At 40.8% G+C, this 27,616-nt stretch overlaps 1 protein-coding gene and 1 pseudogene across 1 annotated transcript in view; both read right to left on the minus strand.

The window, feature by feature from the left end:
* Nucleotides 1–27,616, minus strand: part of LOC111609486 (NACHT, LRR and PYD domains-containing protein 12-like) — a 90,909-nt gene that overhangs the window by 49,599 nt on the left and 13,694 nt on the right. Inside the window, exons 8-9 of the mRNA XM_023338227.1 lie at nt 10,878–11,051; nt 10,505–10,678 (exon numbers count right to left, since the gene is read on the minus strand). Of these exons, the coding sequence (XP_023193995.1) occupies nt 10,505–10,678; nt 10,878–11,051 (348 nt within the window). The remainder of the gene's footprint in view (nt 1–10,504; nt 10,679–10,877; nt 11,052–27,616) is intronic.
* LOC102234501 lies at nt 5,142–5,663 on the minus strand (annotated as a pseudogene).

Here is a 27,616-nt window from a genome sequence, read left to right on the forward strand (position 1 = left end):
CTCTGTCTGAGCCTTGCTGCAGTTCATCTGACCTCTGACCTCAACTCCTCAACCCTGTCCTCCCATGGACCAGATGATGTCCCTCTCACACCACCAGCTGATGAAAGAGATCCAGTGGATCCAGTGGATCAAGAAGATCAGGAAGATGAAGAAAACCTTCATCACCTCCAGCCACTGAAGTGTCTGTTGATCCTGATTTTTATTTTTGACACCAGAGAACTGATGAAACATTTCCATTCAGGGGACGACTGTCAGGTCTCCTGTTGGACATTTGGACTGAAACTGTGTGTGACTGAGCTTTAACAACCTCCGCTGGTCTGCTGTCCAGTATCAGCGCAGAGAAAGAAAAGATAAACATGATTCAAAGCTGTGAGAGGAGAAGACACCACTCTGAACTGGTGATGCTTGTTTCATCTGTGGACAACATGGACATTGACTGAGGGACGATCTGGACCAGCCAGAGATCCAAGACCAGAACCAGTTGGACTGACAGGGAGCCGGAGGAGAGAGACGGGGAGGATTTCACTGCAGCGACGCCGACAGCAGGAGGGAGAGAGAGAAGAGAAAGGAGACATTTAAGATAAGTTACACACACACACACACACACACACACACACACACACACACACACACTACAACGAAGACTGCTGGCTTACTAACCCCGTTCATATTTAGAAATTCTTTAGAAAGAAAAGAATGACTTCAATAGAGTTTTTATGCTCAATAAATAGAGAAACTCTTTCAATTGTTCCTGTTAATTCTAAGTCCTGAACAGAAGGACCAACACTAATGACCCTCTAAGGGTCCATGAACCATAGATTGAGAAACTGTGAAGGGAAACTGCAATCACTTTAGTTCTGCAATGAAATAACAAAATTATGCCATTGAATTATAGCAAGTAAAACAGATAGAGAACATTCTAAATAAAAAATGGTTTGAAATAAATGTTTTAAAATCAATAAATAAAAAACTGAATAGTTTTAGACAAAGACAGTAAATTTAATGTTGAATAGGAATAAAGTCAAAGTTTCTCCTGGATTCTAAATGTTTTGAAAACTTCTGACACTCAGATGGTTGAGATTTATTTTGTTCTCCTTTTTGAAGATCTATGCTGTAGTTACATATTAGTATGGGAATAAACAAAACATCTTTCAGGGTTAAGAATTAGAGATCATTAATACTGCAGTGTTTACAACATTTTGGTATACCATATAATATTTGTTGTATTGAAATTGAATAGAAGGAAATTATTATAAAATAAAGCTGTGATACATTTGAACTAAGAGGTTAAAAAGACTTTTTGTTTTCCTGGAAATATTTGTTATAACAAAACCTAAAATTAGTGAAGCTTCAGCAGAAACTTGATCAATTTGTTGCTGTGATCCTAAATTATATTGAGATTTCTTGTTTGACTGTGAACACATAACTTAAAACAGGATCCTGTAGATTAGAGTTCAATTCAAACATTAAAATATGTTAAAAGGAGAAAAATTAGAGAATCTTGAAGCTTCAGTAAATTTGATAATTACAATTTGATAAAATAGACAAAATGAGGACTGACTGGAAATTATTGACTGTGATGAAAATTTAACTGATTCCAAATTCTGACTGTTTGTCTGTTTCATGTTGAATGTTTGTGTGTTTTGTGTTTGATAAATATTGTTTACTAAACTAAAATTAGTTAGAGTTTGATGAAGCAACTTAAGTTTCTAAAGGAAAATTGCATGAGATGATCTGAGATCTTAGTTTGTCTTCAGGATGGTAATTTTTATTTTTATACTTTGACAACCAAAATTATATTTTGCTCTGTTAATTCTAACAGTGTAAGGAGGAAGTAGGACTGCCTACAGTCGACCTTTGAACTGTCTGAGACTGACCCCTCCTAGCTCCTCCCACCTACTGGACTTGTTCCCGCCTTCAGTTTCCATAGCAACGCTCCCTTTGAGTTTCACAGAGTTTAGGAAGAAAGAAAAAACCTGCCATGCTTGATAGAATGAATGGATGTTTATATAATAACTGAGCATGAAATTATATAGTTAGTATTTACATATTAAAGATTAATAAAACAGTTTAAATGGATTTTAAATATTTTCTTTACTTTGTAGAATAATAAGGGATTTATTTGTATAAATAACTTTTCATAATGACATATAACACTTTTAAGAAAATCAATGCTAAATTTTAGCAGCTTTAGATTCCATTCCTTCCTCTTTACTTAAAAAACAAAACAATCAAATTCAAAGCTTCTGAAACTCTTTAAATTCTTTCTTTGGGAATTACTTAATGGAAATAGCTAATGGCTTCTGTTATGAAATAATGCACAATATAATGTATGAACCTTTGGATGAAATGCATCATGGGATGCTTTGCTGGTTGATCCCCAGTGTCACATAATATGTTACACAATGTTTTGGATTGATTAAATTAATTGAAAACTGATTTAACATTTACTTTTTAAAACTAAACTTAAAATTGGACTTTACAAGAAACATAAACCTTTACTAGGCTTCCTTTAATTGGAGAGTTAACACACAAATAAATCTTGACTAAATTCAGTTGATTCAACATCGTTCTCACGTAAATATGTTATAATTTACAGTGTAGATGGGTAAAATAATGAATAGAGGTTCTGTTTGCTGAAATGATTGGATTTTCCAAAATACTTCAAATCCTTAAAAGTATGAATACAACATTTTATCCTAATGAGACTAAATTTACAGTTTTAGACGAGGATAAAAACATAAATCAACCTACATTCAAACTTCAAATTAGATTTGAAGACTCTGTGTGGAAGTGAGGCCCACACTGCTGAGCTCATACGACACAAACCATTGAAATTAAACATATAACTTAGCAGATGGCTGGTTTCTGATGCTTCTGATGACCCGGTTGCCAATGGCGACAGAAGAGCTGCTGCTGCTGCTAAGCTAGCTGCCCAGAGACCTCAGGCAGTAAACTGCCCCTTCTTTCACACTTGCTGATGTTAAGATGGTTCAATCCTTTGCACATTCTCTACCTGACAAACCTTTTGACCACTTAATATTGGATTTTTGTCAAATCTCACCAACTTAAGCTAAAACTGAAAATGAAAAAACAATAGTAGATTGTTCCTGTGTTGTCTTATTGTTAAAACCTGCCCACTAGGCTTTGTCGAGCCTCACAGACAGTTAAAACCTTCCTGCCATTTCCTGCCAAAGGCCTGTTGCATCCATCAGACCAGGTGACTGGGTCGTGATGAAGGATTTTCAGAGGAAGCTCTGGAACTACAAATGCTGGTCTAGTTCAATCCAGAGGCCAATCCAGCTGCTGCTCATGACCAACACAACCACTAAAGTCCAGGAAGGAACAACCTGAATCCCCAGCAGCCACAGTGAGGAGAACCAGAACCTCTCTGTAACGTCCATCTAGATCAGACCTCCAAATCCAAAACAACAGAGTCAGTAGTAAAACTTCACTCTACCAAGTATCAAGTACTACAACCTCTGACCCCAAAGAGAACATCGTCCAGTTCAACAGTTAGTTTAAATGTTTCTTAAAGGCTCTCCAGCCAAAGAACTACTGCTGGTCCAGTGGCGAGTGGTCGAAGTGGAGAGAGAAAATTTGAACCATCACTGTTCTGACAGGAGGCATCAAATCCTCCTGAGCAGATAAACTGTCAAAGTTCCTGTTTCTACACTTTACCTGCTTCCAGATGGAAAATCTACATTTTCTTGTTGGGTTTTTCAATAATTGACACTACAGACACTTAATATACCTTCACTGAGCAAATGTAAGATTTATGTGGGATTTTCTTGAAAACACATGAAATTGGGAAACTACATCATAATAATTTTTAGTTCTTTGACTAAGATGTAGATTAGATGAATATATCAAAAGTCTTAATAATGCTAACTTTAGGCTGAAACAACTAAATTAAAATGTGCATAAAATCAAAAAGTGAAGGTTTTAACATAAATAACATGAACTGCATGTGGAGATTTTGACTGAAATAAATGGAAATCTGATTTGATAAAAAGCTTAAATAACTCCATGTTTAACTTTATGCCTTATGTTCTAGAAATAGTTAGGATAATTTTCCTGCTACCAGGAAAGTTTGTAGAAAATGTTCCCCATAATTTGAACTCAAAGTTTAATCTCTCTTCCTTTTGAAAGTTAATCTAGAGGATTATTAGATTACTGATGAACTGGAATCAAACAACATGATGAACAGCTGATGTTTCTTTGTTTTCTTCTCTGAACAAACTGCTTCATATTTTTGTTACCTGGTATCAAATTCTTGTCTCCACCATTAAAGTCAGAATCAACAGTTTCCTGTTGGTCCCTTTCAAAATAAAACAAATATTGTTTTTTTTTTTGGGGGGGGGGTTTGCATCTCTTTTTATTGTTTACAAAATACCAACATAAATACATAAAGGATGCTGTGAGATATTGCTGGATGCGACGTTTTGACAAATCCGCCGCCCCTGTGTAACACGACACCTTTACAAAACCATGGAATAAAATCACATTAAATAAAACAAACCCCAAAAATAATAACACTTCAGTATAAAGCAGCTAAACCTCAACATGTTATGATGAAGATGAGGAGGAGCGAGTTCAGCCCTTTCAAACAAACCCAACAGGGAGGCGTTTGATTCCCACGATCGCAGCGCTCCGAACTTCTGGGAGTTTTTAACAAAGAAATGAAACGAGGGAAGAAGAAGACAAAGACATCCCCGCCCTTCCTCACAGGCGACATCATCATCATTTGCTCCTTGTAGTGGGTCCACAACTCGACTTGGTGACACTCCTAAGAAAGCTGCACACTATCGCTTAAATTTCCATTTATTTTACACAAACAGCAGTCTGCTCTGAGACGTTACGGTGAGAGGAAAGAAGAAACGGGAATAAAAATGGGAACATGATGGGAATGAGGAAGCATAAGCATCTACTCCAGAGTTTCAAAAAGAGAAAAAAAAAGAAAATTCACAAACTTTGAATAAAATCCTGCATGAAAACAACAGAACTCAGGAGCCGCTTCCTATTGAACCTCCAACCATAAAGCTGGGCTTAATAACAGTTTATGTATATATTTATATAAATGGATGCATAGAGATGTGACCTCACTACCTGAAACTTGTATAAACACATGGTCATCAATCCAGCTACAGCACAGGAGGCGAGGGCCCCCAGGGGCCCCGGCTGTGGCTGCCGAACGTCTCCTGGGAGGCGTACACCATGTACAGGAAGCCGTCCTGGTCCTTCTGGCGCTCGTACACTTCAGAGATGGGCGCTGACACGGACACCAGGCTGTGGCCGTTGACCAGCAGGAAGAAGGCCTGGTTGGAGTTCAGCTGGAGGCACCTCCTGATGATCTTGATGAGTTCGCTCATGTTGACATGGTCCGGCACCAGGAACTTTGTTTTATCCAGGATGGGCAGCTGCTTTTCTCCTATATATTGCTCAATGATGACAGGAACCTTGTTGGGGTGCTGGTCCTGGATGTAGAAGTGCAGCAGCTGATGGCAGCTTCCTCTGCCTCTCTGCAAATCTTTTTTAGCTGCTGTTGCCAACAGCAGACATGGCTCAGTTTAATGTGCCATGTCTGCACCATGTTGGAGGAAGAAGAGAGGAAAATATTCTGCTTCTCTGACCTGAAGAACAGGCCTTCTGATGGTCGTCATTTTATTACCAATTTGGTCATAATTTGTTAACATTCACTTTATTTGCTGATACATTATTTTGATCTGGTCAGTTTGGAGCAGCAACAGTTTAATAGAAGGAGAATTACAAATATTAATGATGTGGCAAAAATTTCAGGTAGAAGTTCTGAATGAAACAGAAAATATGAAGATTTTCCCACTTTAGGCTTCAAAGCATTGACCTCTGACCTTCATGGGATGGGAATGTTTTACTTTAAATCAGGACTTTCTGAAAGGCAGAGTTGATGAAAAAATCTTTTTAATGCAAATATTTAAATTTGAACAGGAAAAGAACAGAATGAGCAGCAAATGAACCAAATGCAGAAGAAAAATGTTTTTATTTAAAACACATGAAGAAAAACTGCAGCAAATTTACAAAAGGAAGATTTAATATTCAAATCTGACATGTTGAGAAAAATAGGAGCCGATAGAAACAGAAAATGATCAGTGATTGAGAAAAACTGATCAACATTTCAATGAAATCTGATGAATGAAAGGAAAAAATAAGAGAAACAACATCTTGATATTCAGTGTGAAGCTTTGACTGGAAACAGACAGAAAAACATGAGGATCCTGGAATAATCCTGGAATAATCCCAGCTTCCATATTTAAATGACTGGAAGAAGAAAAAGTTTCCAAGGACTCAATCAGAATTGTTTCACCAAGAAATAGATTGTAGAGACTGAACTATCTGTTCAACAGTGAGAGAGTTTCTCTGACAGGAGGAAAATCTTTAGACTCTTTAGACTCAACTCAGCACAGAAACACTGAGGAACCAGAACTGGGCCAGAACCAGAATCCAGGAATCAGAGGTTCAGTGAATGTGGTGTTGAAGGTGTGGAGGAGGATCAGTGAGTCAGAGGAAACTCTGTAGAAGGACAGAATGCCAGCAGGACAGTCCACATACACTGCTACTCGGTTAGAGTCAGAGGAGGAGGAGAGATGAGTTTTTATCTTATTGTGCCAGACAGAGTAACCAACACGATCAGAGCATCTCAGACTCCACGAATGATCATTATATCCAAACAAACAGTTTCTACTGTCTCCTTTCCTCCTGATTCTTCTGTAACTCACTGATATATAAACTTCTCCTCTCCACTCAACCTCCCAGTAACAGCGACCAGTCAGACCAGTTCTACACAGCAGCTGAGACCAGTTATCAAATCTGTCTGGATGATCAGGATATGACTGAAGCTCCTCCACAAATGTCACCTTCCTGTTGTCTTCAGACAGTTTGAGTTTTCTGTACACTGTGTTTGTGTCGATGGTGAGTTGACAGGAATCTGATGGAGAGAACAAACACAATCCAGCTGCAGTTATTGATCATTTATTGACACTTTGATGATGACTCCTGAATGAGTGATGTGACAGTTTGAAGATGGTTGAATGTGAGCTGCTTTGTTGTCATGAATCAGATGAAAAACACACTTACACTTCCTCAGACCTGGTGTCAAGAATGGGACTCCAGCAGGCTCCACCCTGAAAGGAGGAGGGGGGTCAGACCATCAGTCTCTTTCAGCAGCAAACATGGACATTACATGTCTCTCAGACACACATTGTCCTCCACTGAGACAGGAACAGTCCAACATTTGGATTGCAAACTGCAGTGGATGTAGGAAGGACAGTTGGTGCGGCTGCAGCACAACTCATTTCTCCAAACACAGGAAAAGCTCCAACAGAGAGGAGAAAGGAAATCCCTCAGTAACAACCTGAAGAAACTCACTGAAGCCTAAAAGGACATCAGGAAACTAAGGAAACATTTCTGGAAGCTCAACCTGATTTAATAATCAGCATTAAAATACAATCAATCTAAACTCTGACACAACACCTGGATACCTGTTCCATCCACACTCCCACACACAGATGAAGGAATGAAACACTAAACAGCCCTGCTGCTGAAAACCTGCTGTGGCCTCACTGTAATATCCAGAAATACAAACATTAAAAAGGAGAAGCTGCATCACATTCAACAAAGAGTTCAACAAGAATCAAAGATTTGATCTCTGAGCTCAGACTCACAAACCAGGGAGAGGCTTCCATCATCACACACCTCTGACAAACACCTCCAACCTTTCAGCACTTCCTCTACCAACCAACACCACCAGGTGGCGCTGCTGCACACATTTACAATGAGACCAAGAAGAAGAAGCAGCATCCTGAATCCAGCAGCTGCAGTAATGGCTTGTGAAAGTGTCCAAGGAGCATCTGGAACCAGAACCAGCAGATCCAACAGTCCAGAGAGTCTTAGTTTGCATCTTTCCTCTCAGATTTCCAAGCTGCTCTGAGAGGGAAATGACATCATCACTCTACTGATGATGTCACGCTCTGATGTCACTGATCAGGAGCTGCTGGACTTGTGCATTTCCAGCATGGAGGACAGAGAAGATCTCAGCTCTGATGAGGAGCTGGCCTGCCTTCAAACTGATTCAGGGTCAAAGAAATATTTCCAGATGAAGTCAGACTAAAATGTTGGATTGTCCTGCTGTTGCAATCAGAGGCCAAGAAGAAGCTTCAAGTTCTTCTCCTGTTCAGCTCTACGTTCCTGTCAGAGACTTCAGCTCCTCATGAGGAGAACAACTAAAGCCTGGAACAGACTGACACTAACATCCTGACATCTCATCCCTGAACAAAGCTTTGCAGCATCAAGGTGACTCTTAGCGCCATATATGGACAGATTTCCTCTAAAGGGGGCGGAGCCTGGATTGGAGGAACCAGCAGCAGCTTCCAGGAACAAACCTTGGGAACCTCTGGAGGAGAACATGGAGATGAGATTCCTGCTTTAATCAGTGGATTCATTGATAGAAAACATGACGACTGAAATATCTGAGAGCTGCAGCTCCATTTTCTACAGATCTGCTGGAACATCAGATAGAAATGAAGAATTTCATCATTTCACATCAAATCTGTTCATCTTCCACAGAAACAACTGAATTATTGACCTGAACTGGTTCTAAAGGTCTGGATGGTAAAAACATCCATTGTTTTTATGTCTCATTAGTTTCCAGAAAGAGTTGAAATGTTTCAGAAGCTTTTATCCAGCAGCTCAGTAAAGATCTCTCCTCTTTCCAACCTGATTTAGTCCATGAAGCAGAACATCTCTGCTGCTGCAGCAACAGGAGGAAACTTCTCCAGCTCTCAACTTCTACACTCTGACTGCTTGGAAACAGATCAGGGAGGAACAGCCTTTTCTCCAGGCTGCCTCCTCCTGACTCTAGCGCCACCTACTGGCTGTTCACCAGAGGTGGAGAAAGAACTCAAACAATGTACTGAAGTAAAAGTACAAATAAACAGACAAAAATGTTCTCTAGTAAAAGAACCACATTAACATTTTTACTTGTGTAAAAGTAAGAAAGTACTGACTTTTATAAATACTTAAAGTATTAAAAGTAAAAGTACTTGCTGAATGTTTTACCTAATGGCTAATACAATATTATTAAGTGTACCAATCATATTTAATTTTAATGCATCAGTAATGAGCCATTTAATGATCAATTCTGCAGATAAATCATGTTTTATTGTGTTTACTCTCTGTGACGGTTTAGATTTAGATTTGTGATTCTATGCATCAGAATTTCAGGATGACCTGCGTCTCTCTAGCAGTCCTTAACTACAGTCATTTTCACTAAATTAGAATATTTATGAAAAGTATTTCAGTAACTCGGCTCACAAGTTAAACACATCATACAGATTAATTCCCCACAAACTGTTTTAAAGCTTTTATTTGTTAATGATGATGATTTGTTCTTGTCCCAACAACCAGGATCAGGTGAAGGACCTCTGCAGTCCCATGATGCTTCCTCTCCCTCTTCTAAACCATCTGATGGGCTGATATCATCCCTCTACTTTATCAATAAAATGTTTTTCTTTCTCTTATTACGATTCCATTATTTATCCTAAATGTGACGTCAGAGCTGTGGATCTGGAATCTGATTGGTCGAATGGATATTTCCCTGGTTTTCCAACATGAAGGGTCTCTGCCTTTTTCCAAGACGTTGGGAATTTTTCCCAAACTTTATTGAACAATCCCAAAAGCTTTCCCAACTACTGAAAACCTAAACACATTAGTCTTTTCTTGGATCTGTCTAAAAGGTCTTATTATTGTTATTTCATTTCTACCACAGTCAACAGAGCACAATTCTACTTTTTCACCATCATTCACTGCAATTCTTCATTTCCTCTGGAAAACAAGGGATTTCCATTCTCTCCTGATTCCTTTCATTCTTTGGATCATTTTCCAGATGTCGCCCCCTGGTGGAGATCAAACTACTAAATGGATGAAACTGTTAAGATTCTCACTTTCTTTCTTTGCCTCATGAATAGTTTTCTCCACTTTTTATGTAATTTATATTTTATTAAATCCTGAAAGTTGTGAGTTTTGTTTAAAATCTAAAGTTCTTTATTTTTCTCTCCCATAACTTTTAAACATCCATCTGACCAACATGGAGTTACTTTTCTTCTCATCTTTGCTTCTTGGGGCTGATTGGTCTGGAGCTCCATCAAATATTGTTTTAAAGTCCTTTCTGCCATCAGTAGATCATCATGGAAATCTAACTGAACTTCTTTTATTAATTTAGTCAGAGTCCCTATTAAACTATTAAACCCATCCCACTCTTTAATTTTCCTTGTGAGCCGTTCTTAGTCTGGAGAATATTCCAGAAAACTGGGTAATGATCTCTGCCTCCAGATGAGGCGTCTAAATATTTAATTATCAAATTAAACATTCAGCTTCAAACTAAATGTTTCCCAGCAGACTGACTAAAGACATTTCTCCCTCTTCCTCCTCTATCAGACCTTCTCTGCTCCTGCAGCAGGTTCCTCCATACCTGAGAGCTTCCAGTCTCCAGTGTGGATCCTTCAGTCCAGCCGACAGCAGCTTCACTCCTGAGTCTCCTGGATGATTGTAGCTCAGGTCCAACTCTTTCAGATGGGAGGGGTTGGAGGTCAGAGCTGAGGCCAGAGAAGCACAGCCTTCCTCTGAGACCAAACAGCCTGATAAGCTGCAGACACACAATTCATCACATGATGAGAAAATGAGAACATTGAGGTAGAACCCAAGGTCTGAACTGATTGCTGGCGGATGGATGGATGGATTTGTAACATGGGGAATAAATATGAAACTCAAGCAAATGCTGGGATCTGTAATAATGTTTCTTTTTGCTCCTAAGATGCAGCAATTTGTCAAGTGCCCAGAGTTACCTGAGAGTTTCCAGGTTGCAGTTTGGACTCTTCAGTCCAGCAGAGAGAAGCTTCACTCCTGAATCCTGCAGGTTGTTGTTACTCAGGTCCAGTTCTCTGAGACTGGAGGACTGGGAGCTGAGAACTGAGGACAGAGCTTCACAGCTTCTCTCTGAGAGGTTACAGCCACTCAGTCTGAGGAGACAGAGAGAAAAATCTGTTATTAAAGAATTCTTCAAAATGTGTCTTTTTTCCAGTCAACAATGTTCCTCTTTACTGATTTAAGGGACTGTTTTATATATAATTATGTTGCCTTTTGTTGTGAACTGGTTCAGTCTATAGATGGGCCTCCAGCCATGAAGGACTGAACTAAAGGCAACAAGGAGGCTGGCAAGAGAAATATTAAATTCCTCTATGAACTAAATTAATCCCATGTCAGTTTTAACAGAAAGAGTCCAATGAAGCCTGAGAATCAAATTGTTCAATAAAAGGTTTGTATTTAAAAAATCCTTTTTTATTTGAGAAAAAAATTACAACAAAACTAATGTGGGAAAAAATAGAAACAAATTTGTTCCTAAAACAATCCAAAAACAATCACTAGCCAAATATTAACTACAGGGAAATTTAACCCAGTATTTAAATGAAAGAGTTCTGAAAACACCCCACCAACCTGACACTAAAGGTTACTAAACACATAGAAAACACACTTTCAGAAGTCACCACAATTAAAACTGCATTCATAAATATCACAACATTGAACGGCCCTCCAAATATGTTTTAAACATTTTGTTGGAATAGGATGGGCCACCAATATGTTACGATCCTCATGTCATCACACAGAACTCACAAAATACAAAGTCCAGACCAGATGATGTTTTTAACAAAGAGGTTTTATTAAACCCAAGTCTGGACACAAAGTGGTTCTGGCAGTTTGGTAAAATAAAAGAGTGAGAACAAATAAGGCAGCAGTTGGCCGTCGGATTCAGGCCGCTGTGGGGCTCATACTGATTCTAATCTAACGTTCATAATAGTTATCTCTTCTTTCATTTCTAATTATTTATTATCATTTCTAGTGATACAGTGAACCCTCACTATAACGTGGTTCACCTTTCACGGCCTCGATGCTTCGCAGAGTTTTTTGTGCAGTTATTTTCTTTCACACTGCATTGTGTTCTGCATCCTGATTGGCTAAACAGTCTCTGCGTTTCTTCTCTACCTGTAACGTTAATAACGTTACGGCATTTAAATGTACGTAATACAGCTTGGGAAATATTGGCAAATGTTTTTGCCCAGAAGAAAAAGGAGCGACAACAACTACCGATAACTATGTTCTTCTCTCGAAAAAACACACCAGCACCGCAGGCTTTAGAAGAAAAAGACACTAGAGAGCGGAGTCAGGCCACAGCGTCACAGTCAGAGGAACAGTGAAATACACGAGTCACAATTTGTCTTACTGTACTTTATATTGGTGATTAAAATGATTATTTTACTGTACTTATTAGTAAGAAAGAGTTCTATTTGTTAAAAAAAATGCTTAGGCTTGGTTTCAAAGTAGAGTATTTAATTATGCTGTATAATAATTGTAAAAAATAAAGATAACTACTTCACGGATTTCGCCTTTCACGGGTTCTTTTCGGAACGCAACCCCCGCGAATGACGAGGGTTCACTGTACACTCAAATTCAAATTAAAAACAGCTTATTGATCCCAAAAGGAAATAAAATCTTCTTGTGACTCATATTAATTCAAATTCTTCAAAGGGTTATGTTATGTTTGGAAGCTAGGACGAGGTAGAAGCTCAAGTAGACAAAGAACCCTTAACAGCTTTTATTCATAACTCGCTCAGCAGTACAGTAACATCAAGTATTCCTTTCCTCCATCTTATCTCTTCTTCTTCTTTTCTCTCCTCTCTATCCTATTTTCGTACACCACCTAGTGGTAGACACAACAGGTTATTTTAAATATTAATGACTGTTTAGCTTAAAAGATCTCTTGTGGTCTGTATAACAGTGAATTTCAAGAAGGTTCTGACTTTATATTATATATATTCTAGATAAATTCCTCTACTTGTTTCTCTGAATATAGATGATTATTTTAACATGTTGCTCATCCTCTTCCTGTTACTGAAACATTTCCACTTATTCTAGAATCTATAATTGCTCTCAGCCATATCTCTTCAATGCCAATAATATCTGTTAATGTAATTTATCTGAACAGTCTAACTTCCTGTCCATCAGCCAATTTAAAAAAAATGTAAAAAGTTATAACAGTAAAAGTTATACCATATAACAGCCAGAATGTAATAATTATTGAGTTTGTTAGGAGCAGTTTTGGTTAGAAAGTCTAACAACTGCAGGAGGAAGGATCTGCAATAATGCTCATTTGTGCACCTAGGATGCAGCAATCTGTCATCTATCCAGAGTTCCACTATCAATGGAAGAATGACCGCAGCCTTTCTAAATGCCTCTCTTCTTGGTCCTTTCAGCCTGGAGTAAATGAAAACCAGCAACGTTTATGTGTAGAGATTTGTTAGCCACATGTTAGTGATAGGATGCCACTTGTTGCACATCCTATTGATGGTATTCACTGAGTTCCTGAGGGGAACCCATTCTTTCACAATTCTTTGTAAAAATAGGCTGCATGTCTAGAGGCCATGGAAGTTATTGGAGCATCTGATTCTGATCATTTGGATGGGTGGTCAAATACTTTTGACAGTATAATGTATCTCTGCTAGGCAGTGATGTCAGTAACGCGTTACTGACGTCGGACCACTTTTTTCAGTAGCGAGTAATCTAACGCGTTGCTATTTCATATCCAGTAGTCAGACTACAGTTATGTATCGAAATCACTTTGCGTTACTGTGTGTTACTATTTTCTTTAGGAATTTAATTTTATTTCCTCTACGCGTTGTTGAGGAAAAATGATTATTTTTAGTGCTTAATACAGTTAATCTTACGGCATGTGTAAAAGGTATATTGAACATTCTTATTTTGAACAAATTTCTTAATTTTGAACAGGTTTGTGTTAAGGATTTAAAATTAAACTATTGATTGGCAAGTATTCAAAGTGCAGTAACCAAATGCAGATCAAAGGGAATCTCTCAATGGGGCTCCTGCTGTGTTATCAGAGGACAGGAGGCCATAAAATTAACATTTCCTGCAGGGCAGTCTCACTTGAGCCTGGGGGAGAGAAGCCTGTTTTGTTCACAGAAGATCAAAAGTCTTCCAGAAACCAACATCTGGGATGGTGTAAAACTGAATACAACATAGAAGGTTGAAACCACTAACATTTAATTTCTGAAACATTTTTCTAAGTATTAATACCATGTTTTTATTGAAGATTGTATTATATCATTTTAAAACTACTAATCTAGTAAATGATGAATGTATTTGAAAATTGTACTATCTCTGACTATATCAGAATCAAATGGAAATTGTTTGAATGAAAATGTTTTGTTTAGTATTAGAAGATTGCTCAGGAATTATACCTCATTTTGTTCTGTTGATTTTATGTGTTATTTTTGGCAGGACTCAATCTTTTGAGATGCTGACTGCAGAGGAGCAAAACTGGGGTTTGTAAAGATAACTTTTCCTTGAACCAAAATTACTGGATTTAAGTTTCTTCTGAGAATTTATGTAAGGAGAGATAACAGAAGAGACTTCGGATTTCACAGGTATCTGTGAAATCTTATCTCATGTTTCTCTGTACCCAAAATGACCGTAGAATCACAGGGGGTCAGGACGCAGCTGTTGGCTCTTTTGTTTTACCAGGGAGCAAATGGCCTTTGATCTTTGCCGTAAAATTAGGGGGAGTTTCTAAGTTTCTCCGAGTGTCCAAGGTAGCTTCCAGTTGGCCAACGAGAGGTACGCCTTAAGTGAATATATTAAAAAGAAAGGACACACCTTCAGTATAAGACTTTGTGTACAGGAGTAAAAATTCAGAGAGCTGCCACTATTTTGCTTTTTTGCATCAGCACTCTCCAGAGACGCGTCTTTGCCTTTTCTTTGTTTTTTCTTTCTCTATTTTTCCTGTCTCAAGATAATGAATGTATATCTCTGTCCCTCTGCAGTTCTGTTGTTAATTAATGCGTTGCTTTGTATGGGATTAAACTCTGTGATTCTGTGACGTCAACGTGCAGTGTTGTTTTCCCTGTGGCTGCATGTCGTCCGCTGAGAGGACCCGGGAGTTTAAGGGAGAGAGAGCCAAACTTTTTTCCAAAGTTAATTTAATTATTCTTCCTTAACATTTGGGGGCTCGTCCGGTTCTGGAATCTTGGCGGGTGGCTGTTTGTCCCGAATTGATCCGTTCGGCCCTACGATTCGGTGCGGTAAGACACTATTTAATTACTTTTTGGTTGTCTGCAGCGCCGTGTGCTCGGACTGGGCTGCATTGTTGTCGGTGTGTGCGGCCACACAGAGTTTAGAAGCTGCAGAGGAATATAGATTTTTCCTAAAAGAGTCTGTTGTTTAGAAATTGGAATAAATACACATTACAGGGGATCGTGGCGGATCCAGGCAGTAGGAGTTTACGTTACCTCTGTCCTAAAGCTGGGTTTCTTATTTATATTCTTTTCCCGGAGGAACAATGCCTGGGCCTCTTTAAAAAAGAATTGTGGAAGTTTGTGTATTCAGGTAGTTTGGGCTTGCATCAGCCCGGAGATTGTGACTCGTCTCCAGTGGACTTATAATTGGACCGAGTTGTATCACTCGTGGGATTAAGGACTAAGCAGGTTGTATCACCTTTTCTGTGGGAGAAAAAAGGACTAAGTGCAGGTTGTATCACCTTTTCTGTGGGAGAAAAAAAGGACTAAGTGCAGGTTGAATCACCTTTTGTGGAGAATTAAGGACTAAACAGCAGGTTGTATCACTTTTTCTATGGTAGAAATTAAGGACTAAGAGTGCAGTTGGGAAAATGATGCATCTTCCATTCTTGTAGCCGGCGCCGGATTTTTTATTTTTATTTTTCTTCCCCTCTCCGTCTTTTACATTTGTCTGAAACTGTGTTTGTGTTCTCTTTATTTCTCTGTGTGTGGCAATTTTTTTGAGCTTGCTGCCGTGGAGTGTGGTGTTGAATCTGCAGAGCTCTGTGTGTGTGTGTGCTGATTGCTCTGAGCGGAACGCTGTGTTTGAAAAGCGCCGTTTGTGTGGATTTGAGTTGATTTTTGCTGCATTTTATTGTAAAGTTATTATGCACACTGAGTTGCAAAAAGATGTTATAGGCCATTCTTATGGTCTGGGTCCGTGGAAAACTCTGCGGGACCAGATTGCTGACTTAATTAGTATTTATGATCAACAGCTTGGTCTGGATTCGCTTAATGTGAAGGCGGATGAATTGAAAATTATGTTGGAAAATGCGGTCCGCAAACAGGATGTACTTCTTAGTGCTGAAAAGCCTTTGGGTTTGATTTTGAATGTCTGTTTAAAACAAGCCTTAGTTGACAGGGATGCGGTGTGTGTAGAAAGGGACGAAGCTAGTCTGTTTGGCAGAAAAAAAACTGATTAAGAAGTTGGAGAACGCGGAGCAGGATAGACAGTTGTGGGCTAAACTTCTGGTGAGTTGGCAGGGAACAAATCACCTTTATAAAAAGGGATCAGTTACACAGACTTCGGACTCATTTCACGCCCAAGTAGATCGTCCGGAGGTGTGCTCTGAACGACCTAAACAGATACTTGGTCCATCTGGTGCTCCACTTCCGCCTCCATATAATGATGCCAATCCCTCTACCACGGGGTTGTATCCAGTATTGGATGTTCGTATGGGCACGGCAGAATGGGATCTTGTGAGAGCGCCTCTTCCGATTTCTGGTGCTCCACCGGTGAAGGAGTCGCCCGATTTAACGACTTCATCCCCGGCATCCCTCATAAGTTTTCGCTCTGTTTCTGATAGTCTTCCTATGGCAGATCGGGTCAAGCGTGAGAAACTTTGCTTTTCCCTGCCTCCTTCTGCGACTTCCCCAGGTATGGCTCAAATTACACATCAACTAAGCAGCCCCGCATCCGCCTTAGCCTCTCCCTCTCAGGAGGAGGAGCAGGGGGAGGTACAACTGAGCGTGGATATGAACCTGGTGGGCCGTCTTGTAGAGGAAGCCCCGCCTTCTCGGGGAAACTTATTATCTTCTCCCCCACATTTGAGAGGCGCTGTGAGGTTTACCTCCACTCCGAGGTTGCGTCGGGATGGGCTTAACCAAATTGACATGCAGAGTAGGGAGGATAGTCCCTCCCCTTGTGATGTTAGCACACCACAGTTTATGGTTGCCCCCTCTGATGGAGATTCTTTTCATGAACGCCTTTTGCAAGTGGAGGGGAAACTGCAGCGTGATATGGACGATTTGGTCACACGCATTAAAAATATATCGGGTCATTTGGAGGCTCCGTCAGTACAGTCTGAGAGCTCCTCTAATCATGCTATGCCTTTATTAGTATCGCAACAAGGACAGAGATATAAGCCGTTCTCTTTTGGGGATCTACAGACCCTTATTGATAAGTTACCCTCTCTGGCAGATGGTGCTACTCCTTGGTTACATGCATTGGATTCACTAACGGGGGGGGTTAACATTAGCTTTGGGGGATTTCAGAGCTATTTTAAGTCGTTCAACAACGACAACGAATTGCCGTAATGTCGAACTGTCTGCTGGAACTACAAATCAGCCTGATCACACGCCCCTTTCAGCTGTTCTGACTCCTGTGGGTGCGGCTTTAAGGGACATGTTTCCCCCTGTGTCCCTCGCACTTTTTCCTCAATTTTTCTGGGATTCCAAAGAGCACCCAAAAGTATTTTTAGATAAAGCCTTAGACATCTGGAGACGACAAACTGGGGTTCACCCAACTGGTGCAACATTGATGGGGGAACATTTCCGCCAAGCTGTTTTGAATGGTGTCCCTCCCTCTGTCGCTGCTTTAATGAGGAAGAACCCGGAGTTGAAATTTTGTGACCATGCAAAATGGGAGTTGCATTTGTTGCATAATTTGCAGATTTCTCAGGATGAGGAGAGAGAGGCGGAGAAGGAGCAGGAAGATTATAAGAAACAATTACTAAAGCTTCAATTAGGTGAAGCTAGACAGAAACTTCATCTTGCAAAACAGTAACAGAAGGAGGCTAAAGCTATGTTAACAGCTGCTGCTCAATCAACTCCTGTTCCGGCTCAGGCTCCTGTTGCAGTGGCACAACCTGGTCCGTACATGTATGTGGCTCCACGTTGGCAGTCTGGTGTTCCAGGGTGGCGTGGGGGAGGAAGGAGAGCGCCCGCATGGTCAGGAGTGCGAGGAAGGGGTGCACGAGGCTTCAGACGCAGAGACAGGTGTTTTTATTGTGGCGAGGAGGGTCACTGGGTTCAGCAGTGCCCTCACTATACACCGGTTCCTGCACAAGATGGTGCGTTGCCGGACCTGACGCCACAACAACCTCCGAATGCTGCATTACTTCCGCAACATCCTGGACAGTACTTTCAGGCTGGAGAATATTGACACACCCCAGAGAAGAACCTGAATCAGGGAGCTTTGGCAGATCCCCTGATTGATGTGACAGTCGATGGACAAACATTGCCATTTTTGGTGGATACAGGAGCAACATATTCCACCATGAATGTTGTCATGCCTTTGCAAAAACTTTCTGATCGGACAATATCAGTGGTTGGTTTTTCTGAGGTGAAACAAACTCTGCCTATCTCCACACCTTTGCACACAGTTGTGGGCAGACAAAGAGTGACACATCCTTTTGTGTGTTCCCCCTCATCTCCCGTGAACTTATTGGGGAGAGACTTGTTGATTGCTCTGGGGGCGACTATTTTGTGTGGACCTGATGGACTACTTGTCACTTTTCCTGATGGATCTTCCCATGCCTGTTCTCAAGTATATACTGTTGAAGAAAAATGATTATTTTTAGTGCTTAATACAGTAATCATGCGACATGGGTAAATGTTATATTCAATACTCCTATTTGAAACAGGTTTTTTGTGACCATTCGGGATGGGGCTGAAGGAGCAGGTATTTAGACAGGCAGGCGCCTCCCGCTGTCTGCCTAGATCACACAAGAGTCATAAAATTAGCATTCCGATGGGGCAGAAGTGTTGGAGTTTGGGGGAAGAGACTTCAGAGGTATCTGCGAAATCTCATCTCAGGACCTCTCTGAGCCCGGGATCGCCCGTACCTGGCACGGCCCAAGGATAAGCAGTCCGCCCTTTTGTCTCGACAGAAACCAGATGCCCTTCGAGCTTTGTTGTAAATTAAAGACTTCTTATGTTTCTCTGAGTCATTACGGGAGTTTCTAATTGGTCGAAGAACGGAACGCCTTGATTGAAACACCCACTCAGTATAAAATTTCGTGTCAGCGCTTAAAATGCAGAGAGCTTTCACTATTTTTTGGCTCTTTCCAAAGACGCGTCTTTGCCTTTTTTGTCTGTCTTTGTCTTCGTTCTGTTGATCTGTTTTCTCTGTCTTTGTCTGTATAAGGAAATCAATGCATATCTTTGTACCTCTGCAGCTTTGTTAATTGATTCATGCGTTGCTTTGTATGGGATTAAACTCTGTGATCTGTGACGTCAGCGTGTTCGTTGTTTGTTTCACTACAGCTGCAGCGCCGCCCGCTGAGAGGACCCGGGGAATTAAGGAAGAGAGAGCCAAACGTTTTGTCCAAAGTTAATATTAAATTATTCTTCCTTAACAATACACATGGACAATTTTTGCTCCAACAATCTGAGGAGCACCTGGCTGACATATACTGGGGTCTTTTACAGCCAGAGATGACTGACCATGCTGGGATCCTGTCCTGTTTTCTGCTTTGGAAACCCTGGATCCAAGCGCTTGCACCGTATGGGCCAACTCCTGATTTTCCTCATGTTACTTTGTTTTATGACCAACACCAGACTGAAGGGTTCCAGGAGCAGTTTGAGGCGCATTTAGCCGGTAGTGACTGGACTGTGTTTTCACAGGACATTTATGTGGCACCGGAGGGTGTTGCTGCTGCAGTTCATCTGACTCAGGATCAGTTGTTCTGGTATAAGATGCATGATGAAGCAGTTCCACATATTTCTTTGGCTCTGCATCCTGGCCATCAGGTCATGGAGTTGGGGGGCGTGGTAAAACGCTCTCTGGCAGTTTCAGACTGGCAGACTACTGTTGCTCCTGACCTCTCTTTCTCTCCTTCTACAAATACGTACAAGATAAAGTGTTCGGCTGTGGACTCTGTAGTTTTGGAACATGTTCAACTTCCTAGACACCATGGCAGGGAGTTGACTGATCATCCAACTGCGGCTGCGATGTTGGCTTCTCTGCCGGAGTGTTTGTGGGCTACGGGTCCCACTGATGTGGGGCTTGTTGATGTCACACCCGTCACTTTTGATCTACAACCGGGCTCTCCTATTTGGAGGTCACAGTATCCTCATAGGCGGGCGGCAGAGGAGGGAATTGCAGAAACTATTGGGGGTCTTCTGGAGGCAGGTGTGTTAGAATCTTCCACCTCCTCCTGGAACACTCCTATTTTACCAGTGGAAAAAAGGGGACAGGTAAATACCGCATGGCACACGATCTTAGGGCAATTAATTCTGTTTTATTGACCCCTACGGTGCCAGTACCTAATCGTCATGTTGCATTAACTAATCTAGATCCTTCTCAGACTTGGTTCTCCTGTGTGGACCTTGCTAACGCTTTCTTTTGTCTCCCATTGGCTGAGGAATGTAGGGATGTGTTTTCTTTCACCTACAGGGGTCAGCAGCTGAGATATACACGTCTGCCTCAGGGTTTTGCTCTCTCCCCAGGGCTTTTTAATCAGGTTTTGAAACAACAGTTAGCGGACTGTTTGTTACCAGAAGGTGTGACCCTGATTCAGTATGTTGATGACCTCCTGCTGGCAGCACAGACGTTGGAGTCTTGTATTGAGGGCACGCGACGATTGTTGTCGCACCTAGCCGACAGGGGTTTTAAAGTGAGCAGATCTAAGTTGCAAATTGCTAGGAAGCAAGTTTCCTTTTTGGGGCGGATTATCACTGGGACGGGCACTCAGATGTCTGTCGGTCATAAACCTGCTATTCTCAATCACCCCAAACCACGTACGGTGAAGGACATGTTGTCTTTTCTTGGATTGACTGGATATAGTAGGAACTATGTTCATAACTATTGTAAAGGAAGAAATATTTATTATTAACTTTGAACAAAATGTTTGGCTCGTATCTTCCTTAAAAAGCCGGGTCCTCTCGGCGAGCAGCAGGGCAGCTGTAAAACGAAACCACAACAAAGCGTGTTGACGTCACAGATCACAGAGTTTAATTCATACAAAGCAACGCATGAATCAGTTAACAAAGCTGCAGAGGTACAGAGATATGCATTTTTCTCATAAAATAACAACAGACAAGGGGAAACAGACAAACACGAAACATAGACAAAAAATGACAAAGGCGCGCCCTTGAGAAAAATGGAAAAAACTCTCTATATTTTAGCGCTACATGTAATTTTATACTGAGTGGGTGTTTCCTCACTTTAATATATGCAAAGAAGGCGTTCTGTTGTTCGACCACTGAGAGACCTGTTCGGCCCCCAGAGAAATTTGTAACTCCCCTCATTACGGCTCAGCTCGAAGGGTGATCTGTTCTCTGTCAAACTAACAAAAGAGGGGGGAACCCCTAAATCCTGGGCGTACCACGCACGAATGTCCCCAGCACCGAAGTCCTGATATAAATCTCGCCGACTCCCCTGGAGTTTCTTCCTCCCACATTCCAGCTGCCGTTTCCATGGAAATGCTAATTTTATGGCTTTTGTGTGATCTTTGCCAGACAGTGGAAGGGCCTGTTTGTCTCCTTTGGGTCCATCTCGAAGGGTCACACAAAGCCTGTTTTTTTCAAATAAGAGTGCTTAATATACCTTTACACATGTTGTAAGATTAACTGTATTTTTAGCACTAAAATAATCATTTTTTCTTAACACTATACTGGACTGACGGACCCCTTACGGGCGTTAGTCAGAGAACATGGCATTCGTAAGCTCAGCCATGCTCTGACTTGGACTATGGAGGCAGAAGATGCTTTTATCTCTCTGAAACAACAGTTGGCTGCTGCAGCGCAGTTGGCTATTCCGGACTATACTTTGCAATTCTATTTGGATGTTTCTGTAACAGAACTGACGGTGAATGCCGTTCTGTTTCAGAAAAAAGGGGGTGAGAGGAAAATTCTCCAATATGTCAGCGAAATGCTAGATTCTATGGAGAAAAGACATCCGACATGTACAAGACATGCGGCAGGTGTAGGAAAAATTATTCAAAAAATAGCACACATTGTGATGGGTCATCCATTGCAGATTATGACATCACACAGTGTGGTAGCATATGTGAATTCACAACATTTCACATTGACAACATTGAGACAACAAAAATTTAGCAAAATTCTGGAATCACCTAATATAACTTTTGTACATAACGGAGTGAATATGGCTGACAGGATGCAAGAAGGACAGCCACATAACTGAGGAGTTAGTACAAAAGGAAGAAAAAATAAGACCTGACCTACAAGCTTCTCCTTTAGGAGGTGAAGATGTGAGAAATTTTTATACAGATGGTTGCTGTTTTAAACATGATACAGACGGATTGAGAGCAGCATATGCTATAGTGGAAGATTTGGGCAGTGAGTTTCACGTTTTGAGGGCAGAAAGGCTGCAGGGTGCCCAATCGGCACAGAGAGCAGAAGTGCAGGCAATGATAGAAGCACTGAAATTAGCTAAAGGAATGAGGGTGAATATATATAGTGATTCAGCCTATGTGGCTAGTGCCATACATGTGGAACTTCCTCAGTGGCTCAGAGCAGGATTTATTACTGCAGCACAAAAGCCCATAAAACATGAAACTGAAATGAAAGAATTGGCGGAGGCATTACTGTTGCCTCAATCTGTTGCTGTGATTAAATGCAAGGGACATGATCAAAGCAAGACCAGAGTTGCAGCAGGAAATGCGGCAGCGGATGAGGCCGCTAAAAGGGCAGCTGGATACCTGCCATCTTTTTTGATGGTAAGTACTGAAATTGAGCAGATGGAACAGAATAACCTGGAGAAAATTATTTTTCATCAGAAAGGCGTGTCACCTGAAGAACGATCTGTCTGGAAAGCAAGAGGTGCCATCTGCAATGAGGGACTCTGGCGGGGACCAAATGGTAAAGTAATTCTCCCTCCAAATATGAGATTCCAGGTTCTTCAGGAAGCTCATGGACTCAGACATGTGGGTATTGCACAGATGTTAAAAAACCTAGAGCACTGGTAGCATCCATTTTTGAGGGACATGGTCAAGGAGCATGTGAAAACATGTGAAATTTGTGGACAACACAATGCAAAACCAACTATCAGACCACCAGTGGGACATTTCCCTTGGAATACACAACCCGGTAAAGAAATTATTATTGATTTTACAGACATGATAACACCCGTTAGAGGATACAGGTATGTATTAATGTGTGTGGATGCATATTCGGGCTGGCCAGAGGCGTGGCCAGCTAAAAAAGAGGACAGCAAAACTGTCAAAGTGTCTGATCAATCATTACATTCCGACCCATGGATTTCCAGAGAAGGTAAGATCAGACAACGGCACTCATTTTAGGAACCAAGATCTGCAGAAAGTGGAGCAGCTGCTCGGAGTTAAACATTCATTCGGTACAGTATATCATCCCGAATCACAAGGCAAAGTTGAGAGACTAAACCAAACTATTAAACAAAAATTGGCTAAAATATGTGCACATACTAAATTAAATTGGGTAGATGCTTTGTCTATTGCTTTGATGTCTGTCCGAATGTCTATTAACCAATCAACGGGGTTCTCTCCATATGAGCTCCAGACGGGACGGATGTTTCCAGGGCCTGCAACCCGCATTCCAGGATGGAAAGGTGAACTTGCACATATATCTCATAAAGACTTCTTTAATGAGTTACAGATCCTGGCAGTGGAATTTGCAAAATACCAGATGACACAGGAACGTCCAGGCTCAGGAACAGTTCCAGGAATCGACTGGGTGCGCCTGAAGGTCATCAAAAGAAAGTGGTCTGAACCTCGTTTCACCGGACCATACTGAGTCGTGGAGAGGACGTCTCATGCTGTCCGTCTACAAGGGAAGGGAGACACCTGGTTCCACTGGAGTCAGTGCACAGCAGCCGAGGAGCCACAACGCGCGCTCAGAGACATACAAGAAGATCTGCAGCTTCAATCTTTGGACGAGGAGCATCTCCAGGCACTTCCAGGAACCAAGGAGGATCTGCACTTCCAGGAGGGAGTGTAGCAGGGATTCCTGCCACGACCACTTCATATTTCTGAAATTCAAGGCTTAAAAGGCTCGGACAGGCACAATAATCCTGTTCCGATGTCCTTCCATTGAGAAAAGGAGATTTCATCCTCTCCTTAAAACTCACTGTTATATTGGCATAATAATCCAATTTTCAGTGAGCGACGGACGCTCAGGTGGAAACCTGCGGTTTACAACCGAGGAGGAAGACAGGTACACGAAGGATCAGGCAGCAAGAGGATCAACATTAACTTATCCTTTTTATTGCGTGTTTTCGTTTTTTGCGAACTCTAAAGGAACCTTTTTTTTGCGCATATTTTTTGATCATTTCCTGACGAAGACTTCATATTTTGTTTTTTGAGGGACTATCAAGGGACATTGAATTGAAAAAAAACAACAACAAAAAAACTATTTTGTAATTTTTATGTGTTTATTATTTTTGACAAATTGTAATTTTGTGACGAGTATTGTCTTTTAAGTTTGCAGAGCATTTCTTAGTAATTTTTATATATGTATCTTAGTCTTATTTTTGCATTTTATATTTTGGGCTGTTGTTTGTACTGTGTTTTTTTTTTGGTTGTATTGTGACAATTGAGTTTTATGATTTTTCATATTTTTAGAATGATATGTATTTTTTACTCTTAGTTTTTACTGGTGAAAGTTTGTGGTTCAAAAGGTGAGTATTAAATTGTTGAATAGCGCAGGATTACAATTGACAGGTTCACATGATGGAGTTCAGCTTAAGACACATGAACTGGCAGTGGAAGTTTTTGCTAGGTGTGTTTTTTGAACTCATTTTGCTGGGAGTTTGGGCTTTAGGAGGATCCACGAGTGGAATCATTTCCTCTCAGACATTTGATTTCCGACCGATTTCTGTCGAGCGCTGATTGTCTGGCGGAGGTGCGACTGTTCGTGTGAAGCGTTCTTTGAGATCTCCAGTTGACAAATGCCTCACTAAATATCGTGGAATTGAATTGAATTATACTCTGGGTACTGTAACTGATTTCCAAATTGATCTGTGTGAGGTAACTCGTCGCTGCTGGTCGACCCCTCGATCCTGGGAGAATACTCCTTTGTATTTGTGTGGAAATCTGACCTGCCAGCGACACTGTATTACTCAGGAGAATGGGGTTCGACACTTGTGTCCCACTTGGAAGTCGGCTTTCAGATGGGTGGAATCAAGTTGGAATCCACCTTATGCTTATAAATATGTCACTGAATATGACAAGGTTACCATAAAACGAGGGAATATAAGAAATTCTCCAGTGAAGGGTCAAAATCCTTTTGTGTTAACCATTTCCTCAATGCACAATGCTTTCTTTAAAGAGTATCCGGCGGATTCAGCTGTTTATTTGACTTTAGGTGCCTCAATTGATGATAAAGATCCACTTGGGGTTATTAAAATTAATATGGTCAGACCCGATGGAGAGGAAGAAATGGGAATTGAAGTTCCTGATCAGTATGTGGCTAAAATTGACTACACTGCAGTCACACCATTGGACATCATTCAAACAGCGACTGGGTATAGGGACAGTCCCGCTTATGGTTGTAGGAGAAAGACTTGATCCTGTAGGTCCGGCGCAGGTGCTCAATTTACGGACACAGAGAAATAAGCGACAGGTGCGTCATACACGTTCTGATACTGTATTTGATTTGACTACTAATTCTCCCACATATATAGACGCCATCGGTGTACCGAGAGGGGTTCCGGATCAATATAAATTGGTGGATCAAATTGCAGCAGGTTTTGAAAATTTACCAGTGTTATCAGCTCTTTTTCCTATCATGCCGAATAAAAATGTTGATAGGATAAATTATGTCCATTATAATCTCTTGAGGCTAGCAAATCTGACCAGGGATGCTGTTGGAGGTTTGAAGGACCAGTTAGCCCCTACTTCTTTAATGACAATTCAAAATTGGATGGCGCTGGACATGCTTTTGGCCAAAAAGGGTGGAGTCTGCTTTATGTTCCAAGAGAGCTGCTGTACTTTCATTCCGAACAACACAGCCCCTGATGGATCTGTCACTAGAGCGTTGGAAGGTTTGAGAATTTTGAGTAAATCTATGCATGAACATTCGGGTATTGATGGTGGTTTGGACAGGTGGTTTTCTACTATGTTTGGTAAATGGAAAGGGATTGTCATGTCATTGCTAGTTTCTGTGGATACTTTTGTGGCCATAGTGGTCACATGTGGATGCTGTTGTATTCCGTGAATCCGTTCGCTTATCATTAGGCTTATTACAGTTTCAATTGAGAAGGGAAGCAGTGGCCCACCTGCTCCGCCTCCCTATCAGATGCTTTTTCGCGGTGCTCCTGATGAGGGAGTTGTGGAGCTGGGAGGTTCTGTTTAAGAAGGGGGACTGTTATATAATTGGGCTACTCTTTTAGTTTTTTTAGTATACTACATAGTTTTTGGTTCCTCTATTAGAAGGCTTAATCAATTTTTTTGTGAGGTCTGTGTTTTTCAGACCTCAAAAGGGGGACTGTTGAGGAAAAATGATTATTTTTAGTGCTTAATACAGTTAATCTTACGGCATGTGTAAAAGGTATGTTGAACATTCTTACTTTGAACAAATTTCTCAATTTTGAACAGGTTTGTGTTAAGGATTTAAAATTAAACTATTGATTGGCAAGTATTCAAAGTGCAGTAACCAAATGCAGATCAAAGGGAATCTCTCAATGGGACTCCTGCTGTGTTGTCAGAAAACAGGAGGCCATAAAATTAGCATTTCCTGCAGGGCAGTCTCACTTGAGCCTGGGGGAGAGAAGCCTGTTTTGTTCACAGAAGATCAAAAGTCTTCCAGAAACCAACATCTGGGATGGTGTAAAACTGAATACAACATAGAAGGTTGAAACCACTAACATTTAATTTCTGAGACATTTTTCTATGTATTAATACCATGTTTTTATTGAAGATTGTATTATATCATTTTAAAACTACTAATCTAGTAAATGATGAATGTATTTGAAAATTGTACTATCTCTGACTGTATCAGAATCAAATGGAAATTGTTTGAATGAAAATGTTTTGTTTAGTATTAGAAGATTGCTCAGGAATTATACCTCATTTTGTTCTGTTGATTTTATGTGTTATTTTTGGCAGGACTCAATCTTTTGAGGTGCTGACTGCAGAGGAGCAAAACTGGGGTTTGTAAAGATAAACTTTCCTTGAACCAAAATTACTGGATTTAAGTTTCTTCTGAGAATTTATGTAAGGAGAGATAACAGAAGAGACTTCGGATTTCACAGGTATCTGTGAAATCTTATCTCATGTTTCTCTGTACCCAAAATGACCATAGAACCACAGGGGGTCAGGACGCAGCTGGTGGCTCTTTTGTTTTACCAAGGAGTAAATGGCCTTTGATCTTTGCCGTAAAATTAGGGGGAGTTTCTAAGTTTCTCCGAGTGTCCAAGGTAGCTTCCAGTTGGCCAATGAGAGGTACGCCTTAAGTGAATATATTAAAAAGAAAGGACACACCTTCAGTATAAGACTTCGTGTACAGGAGTAAAAATTCAG

The sequence above is a fragment of the Xiphophorus maculatus genome, chromosome 8, assembly GCF_002775205.1.
Source record: "Xiphophorus maculatus strain JP 163 A chromosome 8, X_maculatus-5.0-male, whole genome shotgun sequence".
Taxonomy (NCBI): domain Eukaryota; kingdom Metazoa; phylum Chordata; class Actinopteri; order Cyprinodontiformes; family Poeciliidae; genus Xiphophorus; species Xiphophorus maculatus.